Below are 13451 nucleotides of genomic sequence, written 5' to 3' on the forward strand. Positions count from 1 at the left end.
CATAATTATTAGAGAAACCATTGGTTTAGGTGTCATAACAAAAAAATACTTCCAGTTAAACTGCCTCACATCAGTAATTGTCAGATGCATCCGGATTTCAGACACGTTTAAAAGGGTGGGGGGAGGGAGGAACGCATCACGGAAGGGATTAAAAACACAAGTCAAGGGGCGCCTGGGTGGCTCAGTTGGTTAAGCGACTGCCTTCGGCTCAGGTCATGATCCTGGAGTCCCGGGATCGAGTCCCGCATCGGGCTCCCTGCTCGGCGGGGAGTCTGCTTCTCCCTCTGACCCTCCCCCCTCTCATGTGCTCTCTCATTCTCTCTCTGTCAAATAAATAAATAAAATCTTAAAAAATAAATAAATAAAATAAAATAAAAAAACAAGTCATTTGGTGCCCAGAGCAGTTGAAGTTTGGGCTTTGGAAGTTAGCGGGTTGGTTTACTAGAATGTTTCATTTTATAGTTCCATAGTTTAATTTTTTAGTGTAATTCCTAAACTAATGGAACAAAATGGATGTTTGCTCACAGTACTGAGGAGAAGAGCAAATGATACAAATAAGAGATTGTCCACTTCCGAGGGCTCTGCTCCGGAGCGCCCCCACTGCTTCCCATTTAGGGTCAGTGTTGTGGTCCCACGCCCCCACTGCAGCTGTGCGAGGGGTATGGGAGCGCCAGACGGAGCAAAACAAAGCTTGGACAGAACTAGAAAGATAATCTAGAAAGATCATCGTGCTGCCATTCAGTCTCTGCTTTGTTGAGGAAGTTCTTCCGGTTTGGTGGCTTTTCCCCCACAAGCTTTACTTCCTTTCCAAACTAACCCTTAACATTTCAGTGTGTGGTCACTTATACAGCACACTCATCCATATACTGCAAAAACCCTAAACAGTGATTCCTTACAATTAAAAAAAAAAAAAAGGACTTTTTCCCCCTTTTTCTCCGACATAAGACTAAGAGTAAAGTGACTGGTTACTGTCCTTGGAAACAAAACATTCGCTTGTTTCAAAGTCTTTGGCTTCCTCTACCCTGGTCTTCAGGCAGAACCTGCCCTGCTGGCCTGCATCGGCCTGTCAGGCCCTCTTCCGAGAAGTCCAAGGGCTGATTCTTCCCCCTCGAACAGTGCTTCTCTTTTTTTTTTTAAAGATTTTATTTATTTGACAGAGAGAGAGCGAGAGCAGGAACACAAGCAGGGAGAGCGGGAGAGGGAGAAGCAGGCTTCCTGCCGAGCAGGGAGCCCGATGCAGGGCTTGATCCCAGGACGCTGGGATCATGACCTGAGCCGAAGGCAGACGTTTAACGGCTGAGCCACCCAGGAGCCCCATGCTTCTCTCTTTTTCTAAAAAGATTTTATTCACTACATCAAAAACTAATGATGTATTATATGGTGACTAACATAATAAAATTAAATAAATCAATAAAATCCAAAAAATAAAAATTAAAAAAGATTTTATTGATTTATTTGAGAGAGAGCACGAGAAGGGGGAGGGGCAGAGGGAGAAGCAGACTCCCTGCCGAGCAGGGAGCCCGATGCGGGACTCGATCCCGGGACTCCAGGATCATGACCTGAGCCGAAGGAAATCACTTCACCGGCTGAGCCACCCAGGTGCCCCTCGAATAGTGCTCCTCCAGGCTAAATGTGCAGCAGACTCACCGAGCGGTATTGAGGGAGCCTCTTCAAAATTCAAGGCCCCAGGAGTCACTGCCCCCTCACCTGATGTTCTGCTTCAGCACAGAGTGGAGTGGGGGGCTTGGGTTTTCACCCTCTGCTGCAGTGATGGGCTGTCTAAAGGCTGCACTGGGAAAAGCAGGGGTTGCGGGAGAGGGAGAGGCAACAAGCCCTCCTCTCATTCCATGGCTTGGATTATTTAGAACCAGCCAACAGGAATAGTACCTGATTTTTGTTTCCAAAGTCTCCAGAATATTATGTTCCTGCCAAAGATCCTGCTTTAGAAGTGGAATTTAACAAAAATATTTGTGGTTATCAGGGTCATGTGGGATTTTGGCAATTCTTTTTTTTTTTTAATTGCTTTAGTATTTTTGTTATAATACTGTTAGATTTTAGTAAGTTGCAATAACAATTTTTTACCTTAGCTTTGGGTCTTGCTGTCATTACTTTTCCTAGAAACCTCACCTTGGGGCTAGGTTTCTCCCTCATATAGTGTAAGTCCTAGAATGGATTCCATAATAAATTGGATTCCGTGGGTCCCTTTAGGAAGAGCCCTTTGTGTGGGGTGGGTGATGTCTGGCTGAGAGTGGTCCATGTGTGTGTGTTGGGGGAGGGGGCCTGTGTGTGTGTGTGTGTGTGTGGAGTTGGGGGAGGGGAGCCCCTGTGTGTGTGTGTGTGTGTGTGGAGTTGGGGGAGGGGCGTGTGTGTGTGTGTATGTGTGTAGAGTTGGGGGGGCTCTGTGTGTGTGTGTGGAGTTGGGGAGGGGGGCGTGTGTGTGTGTGGAGTTGGGGGAGGGTGCCCCTGTGTGTGTGTGTGTATGTGTGTATGTGTGTGGAGTTGGGGGAGGGAGGCATGTGTGTGTGGAGTTGGGGGAGGGGGACCCTAGTGTGTGTGTGTGTGTGTGTGTGGAGTTGGGGGAGGGGGCATCCCGAGCTTGAACTCACGAGCCTCTGCACTCTAGGGCAGCACGACCGCTCGGTGAAAGGCAGCCCGTGCTGCCCCGCAGGCCATGGCATCTTTGCTCCGGTTGCCTTGTGGAAGCACCAGCCGCACCTTTAAACCGTACCGCGGCCCAGCCGGGGACCTCCGACCAGCGTGGAGAAGCCGTGTGCTTCGTGGGCCACCTACTTCCTCCTCCCGAGCTGGGAGCAGCGGCACTTTGTCACGCAGGTGAATCGGCAGCCTCTGCTTTTCCCAGAAAGCCAGAGAACCGAAAATCCTGGACTGAATTAAGTGGCAGTATTTTTGTTTTGCACTTAACTACTACACACACCCACTGTGTAGAAACCTCCACAGATTCAAACAAACTTTATTCTTGTACAACTAATTTTAATCAGTTCTTACTGTAAAATCTGGAGTCAATGCTTTTTTTTTATAAATAATATATATGATGTATATGAAATGTATATCTATAGTATGTCTGTTCGGAGACAGACAAGACTGCACATGAAAATGCAGATAAAAGTGGTTTGTAGAAAATCATAAGGTACTGGACTTGGATACACAGCAACTTAGGTAATCATCTGATAGACGAGCAGATGAAAAAGATTTGATTGCCTAAGAACGAGGTCGCAAATCCCTCTTTGCAGAAAAGGTTCCAGAAAGCCGTTCTTTACAACCAAAGAACTTATGTAAGACTGAACGTGTTTGCTGTCCATTCTTGTTTCATGTGTACATATATGTCTGACTGCGAGTTTGGTGCCATATTCCTCTTGGCTGCCAGGCCCCTTGTAGCTAGCTGTTCTCTGTCCTGTTGCATAAGCACACTGAAAAACCCCACAGCCATCCTCCGTGGTCTTCCACCTGGCCTGGCACCTGCTGGCCAGACATGGTACCGGAACTGTTGACACTGCCTGGGGCTCCGGCTCCCGCGTTCCTCGTCCCTTGGTTTGGCCTGGCCAGGCAGGTGGGATGCGGAGAGCAGTATTACTGTAGGAAAACACGAGGACACGCCTGGAGTTGGGTTTGGGGAGGGAGGGGGATGTTGATTTTTGTCTTTTTGTGGGTTTTTTTTCCGTTTTGGATTGGTAGGTTCCGTTGTGTGGTTTTGCTGTTGTTACTTTACTTCCGTTGTTGGGATGAGCTCTACAGGTCACAGGTGCCCGCTCTGCCATGTTTGCAGCAGACGATTGAGCGCAGAGGACCCCACTGTCCACGTCTTCGCTTGCAGAGTTCTGCGAGGGATGACGTGTGTGGAGATTGTGACTGGAGTACTTTATGCACCTGTTCTGTAGAAGCCTGTGGGATTGGTGTGGATGTACAGCAACAGATGCCTTGTGGGAGAGAGAAAAGGCGTACAGCCTACTGTACCTTTTTCTTTAAGTTCTTAGCATCAGTAAATGAGTAAGATTTTGGAGACTAATGAAAAGCTGCTGTTCATGATTTTGTGTATAGTGAGCCGACTGTAATATTTTACTATTGTCTGTTTAAAAAAAAAAAGAAAAACTGTAATTTATATCCCCTTTCAACTTTATTGTATTTAATTGGTTCAGACTGTGTGTGTGTGTGTATGTGTGTGTGTGTTTTAGAATACAGACTGCCTAATTCAGGTTTTAAAACAGCAATGGTTTGTCTTTAATAACTCTGCCATTAGCTGCAGATCTAACTTCCCTTGTTCGTATGTATATGCATGTCCCTGTGGCCTGAACAAAAATAGTAACAGGCAACATTCATTGAGGGTTTACTGTGTACTAGGCGCTATTCCCAGCATTTGATATTTATCATCTTGCTTAATCCTCACAGCAGTGGGTGCCATGGGTGCTGCTATTATTAAGTGTTTGATGCTGGAAGACCAAGGGAGGGGGTGGGTGAGCGGGACGGTGGCATGCTTGCCTCAGTCTCCTCCCTGTGTCATGTCTGGTGACGTGTCTTGGAAGAGCAGACCCCTGAAGGGAGGATGGGACACCTTCAGAGTGCAGAAGGGCTGGGCCAGTCTCACAGGTTCCAGACTGACCAACCAACGTGACATCCACAGCAGACAGGCCAAGGGGTGTGTTCCCTGTTCACAGTGCTCAGACGAGTCTTCGAGAGAGCAAGTAGCAGTGCTCAGCCTGACGACTAGTGGCTAACGACAGCTTCCTGTGAGAGGTTTATCTTAAAATGGTAGTGGCACAATGTTTTCAGAAAAATCTGTTGTTCGTGGTAGCCTTCCTTTTTTGTTTTTGTTTTTTTAAAGGTTTTATTTATTTGAGGGATGCCTGGGTGGCTCAGTCAGTTGGGCATCTGCCTTCAGCTCAGGTCATGATCCCGGGGTCCTGGGATCGAGTCCTGCATCGGGCTCCTTGCTCAGCGGGGAGCCTGCTTCTCCCTTTGCCTCTGCCTGCTACTCTGCCTGCTTGTGCTCTCTCTCTCTCTGACAAATAAATAAAATCTTAAAAAAAAAAAAAAAGGTTTTATTTATTTGAGGAAGAGAGCGCGAGTGGGGGAAGAGGCAGAGGGAGCAGCAGACTCCCTGCTGAGCAGGGAGCCCGATGCGGGGCTGGATCCCAGGATCCTGGGATCATGACCTGACTGAGCTGAAGGCAGACGCTTAACCGACTGAGCCACCCAGGCATCCCTGCGGTAGCCTTCCTGAAGAGGTCAAGAATTAGACCTAGCCTAGTCTGGACAGACAAGTGTCTTATGTAGACTTCTGGGAGAAGTAGAGAGCAGGGAAAGTCCAATGTTACATGAATTCCAAAGCATAGGATTGAGGGAGGAGAACAGCTATTTAATATTTAAATAAATGATGAGCACAAATAGAATTCAAGACAAAATGAGCAAATTGTCATTCCTTCTGCTAGCATGAGATCGACAGTATTTGGTCATCAACTTTGTCGTTATGACTTGGGAAGAGCAAACTGGTTTTAGGATGTAGGATAGTTAAATACAGGCATGTGTTTAACAGCTAACTTCCAGTATAACTAGTGTCCTAACATTTGTTTATAGTTATTTGGACACAGATTTTTATCATAATAAGAATTTTGCCTTGTGTTTCTAGGGCACCAACTTATAGGAAGTATTTTATTCCATAAAAATACCTTTAGAGTTAAGTGAGAGCAAGATAATAATTCTACTTATCCTGCTCTAGTCAATACTTATTTTGAAAATTACAATATTGAGGTTTTTGAATGGTTTGAAAAAAAAAAAAAAAGACAACTAATGACCCGATTGATCTTTATTTCTAAAAATAAAGCTTTCTGGTCATGTCATTAAGAAGTCTTTCTTGAAAGAAGATGTAATTGAATAAGAGTTCTTGCTTGCTTTTCTGGAACAAAAGGAGCCCAAAACAGAAAGGATGCTGCCAATACACAGTCATGTGGAGAATGTTTGTGTTCACCCTAGAGCTTCTTACTAACACGAGTTTCTTTCCATAATATTGAGCCTACCTCCTACATTGTTTTAAAAGATTTTTATTTATTTGACAGAGAGAGCACAAGGGGGAGTAGCAGACAGAGCAGGCAGAGGGAGAAGCAGACTCCCCTCTGAACAGGGAGCTCAACGTGGGACTCAATCCCAGGACCCTGGGATCATGACCCGAGCCGAAGGCAGACGCCTAACCGATTGAGTCACCCAGGCACCCCTACCCTACGTTTAAAAATAACAAGTCAGCCTGTGGTACTCAGGTGTTCTAACCTGGAGGGAAGGTAGTGTTCTAAAGCTCAACAGTCTCCCAGCAGAGAGCTGGGCGTTACTGCCCCATCCCACGAGAGGGGAACCCAGAATGCAGTGAACCCTGCAGGAATGCCAGGCCGGCAGGCGAGCTCTGCCCGGCAGAACATTATGAACTGGAATGAAAACAAAATCCAAACTTCCAAAATTCAACCCTGCTAATCCCCTGAGATGAGGAGAAAGATCACTGTAGATTCCTACCCCCCCCCCCGCCCCGCCATACAGTGAGTTAATTTCAGTTGAAATAAAATTTAGTCTTTATCTTTCAGATGTTCTGGGGCACACACTCACCTCTGTGTACTCTTGGAAAAACAAGTTATTTTTGCCCTCTGTGAGGCTCAGTGTCATTGCACACCGTTCTTAGAAGATGGTAGCTCCAGAAGATGCTTCGGCTGCCCCCAGTCACCATAATGTGAGCCCAGTTGGCAACAACCAGCATCTTGGAGCTTACCGTAGGTTTTCTCTGCAACAGAGTGTGACGGAGAAAGGAACTCTTAAATCCTTATGGGACCCTATTCACGAAGGCATTGAGAGGCTGACTAATAGAACAATGAATGTTTTACAAAGAAAAAGGTAAGTTTTGAAATTGGGAGTCTCTGGAAGAAAATCAACTTGGAGAGGGGGAAAAAAAGATACAGTTTGGTTTTAGCCTCAGTACCACTTGCATTCAAGACTGTCCTGTTGATGCTACGAATGCCAGTTTCCCACATTTTCCCCTTGTCCTTTTATATGCAGAAGTATATATTTGTGAGAAAGCTAGAGTATTAGTTACCTGTTGCTGCAAAATGAAGTACCCTTCAACTTGGTAGCTTAAAACAGCCATAACCATCTCACGCGATTTCCGTGGGTCCAGAATTCAGGAGTGGGCAGTTCTGGCTGCAGTTTGCTCAGAAGTGGTAGTCAGGATGTCAGAGCTGCCGTCATCATTTGAAGGCTTGCTTGGGGCCGCTTCCTCACCGAGTAGACCCCTTCACGCTGTTTGAGTGTCCTCATGATGTGGTGGCTGGCTTCCCCAGGGAGTGGTCCCGGAGGGCACACAGAAGCCACCTTGCCTTTTATGACCTGGACTCAGAAGTCCACTCTGTCACTTCCATCACATTCTACTCATTAAAGTGAGTTCCTAGAACAGCCCCACTGAAAGGAAGGAAATTAGGCTCTTCCTTTTGAAAAGAGGAATGTCTAAGAATTTGCAGACATATTTTTAAATCTCCGTAACTAATTAGGGGTTACATCGCTGAGGCCTTGGGATAAAGCAAAGCTAACTAGAACTTATGAGTGAATGTAGGAATTCACTTATTTATATAAGCAGTAGGATCAAAAGGAAAGCCACATTTTCGTGGAATAAAAAAGAGATACTAATAAAGTGAAAATAGTAGAATCATTTGAATGTGTGAGTTATAGCCAATAATCGAACTAAACCAATATTCCTGGCAGAGGCAAATGATCTGAAACTATTAATTATGTTTCTATTTATAGCTATATTTTCACATTTGATTCTTTTCAGATTTGCTTCATTAGAGGCACAAGCACATGAATAGGTTTGATGGTTTTCCTCAAAATAGGAAATGAATCTTAGGAAATTCAATCACATCTTATTAAGGCAAGTAATATTAATGATTAGCTTTAGAAATAAATCTGCCAACAAAAGAAGAGTTTATAGGATTTTTTTTTCTGAAGATACTGACAGTGGTAGGATTATTTAATTATTAAAATGTGATACATATCCAAATGTTTGGCTATAAGCAAAAGGGGCTCAAAGCTCTTGAAGCTTATAAAATGAAACTTTTTTAAAGATTGATTTATTTTAGAGAGAGAGCATGAGGGGGAGAGGGAGAAAGAGAGAATCTCAAGCAGACTGCTCTGAGCACAGAGCCCAACTCAGGGCTCCATCTCACAACCCTGAGATCATGACCTGAGCTGAAACCAAGAGTAAGATGCCTAATCAACTGTGCCCCCTATAAATGAAACTTTAAAACAGGATAACTGGAAAAAGAAACTTAAAATGCAGGGATCTGGGGGGAGGAGCTAAGTGGAGTAGTAGGAGGATCCTAGTCTTGCCTCATTCCTCGAACAGAGCTAGAAAAGTCAAATCATTCTGAATACCCAAGAAATTGATCTGAGGACTGACAGAACAAACTGCATTAACTAGAGGGAGAGAAGAGACCACATCCTGGAAGGTAGGAAGTGGGGAGACATGGCTTGGGGGAGCAATGGATTTCTGGTGCTACAGAGGGGACGGAGCCCTGGTCATGGAGAGGGGCGAGAGAGAGAGAAAGAGAGCGCAGCACACAGGGAATAGCTCAAGGAAAACACTTCCCCCAAAGCCACTGAGTTTTTGCAACCAGGGCTCGAAGACGAGTTGTAGAGGTCAGTGGCGTGGCTGGTATAGAGCCCTGAGGGTGCTGCATTGCTCCTGTGGAGAAGGGGGGGCAGGTAATCCCGGGGCAGACTGCACCATCTGCGGATCGCAGGAGAGGCACCGGGAGAAACTGTTTGCTCTTCTTGGAGTGCATCTGAGAGAGGTGGCATTGCCTCTCTAGGGATAAAGGCGCCGGCAGGTGCCGTTTCCCTCCCCCGCCCTTCAGCATGGGCACAGAGACACCTGGTGAGGGTGGCTGACCTGGACACTGGCTCTTTAGTGTACTTTGCTCCAAACCCCATGCTCCTGCTCACTGGTACTACTGTGCTTCTGGGTCAAGCCTGCATTCATCCCAGGGAGGGGAGACCCTCCCCACAAAGACCAGCACAGGTCCCCGCCACACTAGGTCCCTAAAGTTTGGAGTTTTAAAACTCAGCCAGCCTGGCGGGGATAGAGCCCAAAGTGCGCTGTGCTGCAGGCAGGCAGGCAACCTAGACACAGTGTGAAAAGGGCAATCTGAAAAAACACCTAGGATGCACAAGGGGAAGTGATTCGCTCTTCAGGGAGAGCTTCCCAGACAGCAGCAAGCATAAACTGCCCTCTCCAGGGACAAAAGAGCTGGCTGGTGCCATTTCCCTCCCCCACCCCTCAGCATAAACCAACCTCAGTATACAGCACAGCACCAACACTGGCTGCCTACCCTGCTTACACCAAGCCCCACCCCCCTGCATTCTGCTGGTACTGCTTCTCTCTGGGAAGTGAGCCTGAAAACCAGCATAGCAGACTTCTCCCCCAGCAGACCAGTGCAAACCCCCACAAGCACCACATCTACTGACCACAGAGTTCTGCAAAGCTTCAGCTCTAGTGGAAATAGCATCAGGTCTCTTAACAAGCAGATCAGAGCACACCTAGTTAAAACTCGCCACACTCTGGCCAAGGTCCAAACACTCCTCACCGCAGGCAAGAACAAACTCTGCAGAGGACTGACCTGAGGGATACAGCAGCCAAGACACAGCAGCAGAGTGCATGCAGCATACACCAGAGACACTTCCTGAAGCACCAGACCCTGCACATTATGCGAGCTCTTCATAAATTCATTACTCTCAGGAGCAGGAAACATAACGGGCTTTCCTAACACACAGAAGACAGAGATGTAGAGAAATTGCCAAGACAGGAATTCATCCCAAAAGAAAACAAAAGAAGGTCATGGCCAGGGATCTAATCAAAACAGATAAAAGTAATATGCCTGAACCAGAATTTATTTTTTTTATTTTTCTGATCCAGAATTGAAAGCAACAATCGTAAGAATACTAGCTGGGTTTGAGAAAAGCAGAGAAGACATCAGGGATACCCTTACCACAGAGATAAAGAAGCATAAAACCAATCAGGCCAAAATGAAAAAGCAATAACTGAGATTCAAAACCAATTGGATGCAATGACCACAAAGATGGAAGAGGCAGAGGAATGAACAGGTATAGAAAATAGAATTATGGGAAATAAGCTGAGCAAAAGAGGGAAAGAAAAATCTCGTATCACGGAAGTAGACTCAGGGAACTCAGTGACTCCATGAAACGCAGTAACATTTGTATCACAGGAGTCTCAGAAGAAGAAGAGAGAAAGGGGGGCAAAAGGTTTATTTGAGGAAATTATAGCTGAGAACTTCCCTAATCTGGGGAAGGAAAGAGACATCCAAAACCAGGAGGCACAGAGAACTCCTATCAAAATCAACAAAAGTAGGCCAACACCAAGACATACTGTAGTTACATTTGCAAAAATTTAGAGATAAAGAAAAAACCCTAAAGCAGCAAGACAAAAGAAGTCCCTAACTTATGAGGGAAGACAAATAAGGTTAGCAGCAGATCTTTCCACAGAAACTTGGCAGGCGAGAGTAGAGTGGCATGATATAGTCAGCGTTATGAATGGGAAAAATCTGTAGCCAAGAATACTCTATCCAGCAAAGCTATCATTCAGCATAGAAGGAGAGAGAAAAAGTTTCCCAGACAAAAACTAAAAGGAGTTTGTGGCCACTAAACCAGCTCTACAAGAAATATTAAAGGGCACTCTGGGAAAGAAAGACCAAAAGCAACAGACTAGAAAGAAACAGAGAAAATCTCCAGAAACAATGACAAAACAGTAATAAAATGGCACTAAATTCATATCTATCAGTAATTACTCTGAATATAAATGGACTAAATGCTCCAATCAAAAGGGTGTTAGAATGGATTAAAAACTGACACATGTCAGGGCACCTGGGTGGCTCAGTCGTTAAATGTCTGCCTTCGGGTCAAGTCATGATCCCAGGGTCCTGGGATCGAGCCCCACATCGGACTCCTTGCTCAACGGGAAGCCTGCTTCTCCCTCTTCCACTCCCCCTGCTTGTTCCTGCTCTCACTGTATCTCTCTGTCAAATAAATAAATAAAATCTTTAATAAAAAAAATTAAAAACTGACACATGTCTAGGCTGCCTACAAGAGACTCATTTTAGACCTAAAGCCACCAGCAGATTGAAACTGATGGGATGGAGAAACATTTACCTTGCAAGTGGACATCAAAAGAAAGCTGGAGTAGCAATACTTATATCAGACAAGCTAGATTTTAAACCAAAGACTATAACAAGAGATGAAGAAGGGCACTATATCATAATAAAGGGGTCTATCCAACAAGAAGATCTAACAATTGTAAATATTTATGCCCCCAACTTGGGAGCACCCAAATATATACAACAATAACAAAAAGGAAGTCACTGATGATAATACAATAATAGTAAGGGACGTTAACACCCCACTGACACCAATGGACAGATCATCTAAACAGAAAATCAACAAGTAAACAATGGCTTCGAATGACACACTGGACCAGATGGACTTAACATATATATTCAGAACATTCCATCCTAAAGTAGCAGAATACACATTCTTTTCAAGTGCACATGGAACATTATCTAGAATCACATACGAAGTCACAAATCAGGCCTCAACAAGTACAAAAAGATTGAGATCATACCACGCATATTTTCCAACCACAACACTATGAAACTTGAAGTCAACCACAAGAAAAAACTTGGAGGTTAAAGAACATCCTACTATAGAATGAATGGGTCAGCCAGAAATTTAAAGAAGAAATAAAAAAAAAATACATGGAAACAAAGGAAAATTAAAACACAACAGTCCAAAACCTTTGGCAAGCAGCAAAAGCGGTCATGGTCATAAGAGGGAAGTATAGAGCAGTACAAACCTATCTCAAGAAGCAAGAAAAATTTCAAATACACAACCTGACCTTACATCTAAAGGAGTGAGAAAAAGAACAACAAACAAACCCTAAAGCCAGCAGAAGAAAGGAAATAATAAAGATTAGACCAGAAATAAATGATTTAGAAACAAACAAAAAAACCCAGTAGAACAGATCAATGAAACCAGGAGCTGGTTCTTTGAAAAAAATTAATAAAATTGATAAACCCTAGCCAGACATATCAAAAAGAAAAGACAAAGGACCCAAATAAATTCACAGATGAAAGAAGAAATCACAACCAACATCACAGAAATACAATTATAACAGAATATTATAAAAAATTATATGCCAACAAGTTGGGCAATCTGGAAGAAATGGATAAATTCCTAGGAATATATAAACTACCAAAACTGAGACAGGAAGAAATAGAAAATTTAAACAGACTGATAACCAGCAAAGAAATTGAATCAGTAATCAAAAATCTCCCAACAAACAAAAGTCCAAGGCCAAATGGCTTTGTAGGGGAATTCTACCAAACATTTAAAGAAGAGCTAATACATATTCTCAAACTATTCCAGAAAATAGGAAAGGAAGGAACACTTCCAGTTTCCTTCTATACATCCAGCATTACCCTGATACAAAAACCAGATAAAGACGCCACTAAAAAGAGAACCACAAATCAATAACCCTGACGAACATGGATGCAAAAATTCTCAACAAAATACTAGCAAATCGAGGGGCGCCTGGGTGGCTCAGTCGTTAAGCGTCTGCCTTCGGCTCAGGTCCTGATCCCAGGGTCCTGGGATCGAGTCCCGTATTGGGCTCCCTGCTCCGCAGGAAGCCTGCTTCTCCCTCTCCTACTCCCCCTGCTTGTGTTCCCTCTCTCACGCTCTCTCTCTCTGTCAAATAAATAAAAAAAAATCTTAAAAAAAAAAAAATACTAGCAAATCGAATCCAACAGTCCATTAAAAGAATCATTCACCACAATCAAGTGGGATTTATTCCTGGGTTGCAAGGGTGTTTCAATATTTGCAAATCAATCAACATGATACACCACATTAATAGAAGAAAGTATAAAAATCATATGATTTCTTCTCACTAGATGCAGAAAAAGCACTTGACAAAGTATATCATCCATTCTTGACAAAAACCCTCAACAAAATAGGCATAAAAGGAACATACCTCAACATCATAAAGGCCATATACAAGAAACTCACAGCTAATATCCTCAATGGGGAAAAACTGAGAGCATTTCCTCTATGGTCAGGAACAAGACAGGGATGTCCACTCTCACCACTGATATTTAACATAGTACTGAAAGTCCTACCCATAACAATCAGACAACAAAAAGAAATAAAATCAGCAAGAAAGAAGTCAAGCTTTCACTCCTTGCAGACAACATATACTCTATGTAGAAAACCCAAAAGACTCCACCAAAAAATTGCTAAAACTGCTACACAAATTCAGTAAAGTCACAGGATAAAAATCAATGTACAGAAATAGGCTGCATTTTTATACACCAATAATGAAGCAGTAGAAAAAGAAATCAAGG

The 13451-nt window shown here is 44.0% G+C and overlaps 1 protein-coding gene across 12 annotated transcripts in view; it reads left to right on the plus strand.

Moving 5' to 3' along the window:
* The window catches only part of KIF13A (kinesin family member 13A), a 208089-nt gene extending 203869 nt beyond the window's left edge, over nt 1-4220 (plus strand). For all 12 annotated transcript variants that reach the window (XM_064597116.1, XM_064597118.1, XM_064597121.1 and 9 more), the window contains one exon: nt 2624-4220. In XM_064597116.1, coding sequence (XP_064453186.1) covers nt 2624-2644 — 21 coding nt within the window. In that variant the 3' untranslated portion in view covers nt 2645-4220. The remainder of the gene's footprint in view (nt 1-2623) is intronic.
* Nucleotides 4221-13451: the final 9231 nt, after the last annotated feature.

This window comes from Mirounga angustirostris, unplaced genomic scaffold (genome assembly GCF_029215605.1).
Source record: "Mirounga angustirostris isolate CCGP_5_RB_7025 unplaced genomic scaffold, mMirAng1.0.hap1 SCAF_8, whole genome shotgun sequence".
In the NCBI taxonomy this organism is placed as follows: Eukaryota; Metazoa; Chordata; class Mammalia; order Carnivora; family Phocidae; genus Mirounga; species Mirounga angustirostris.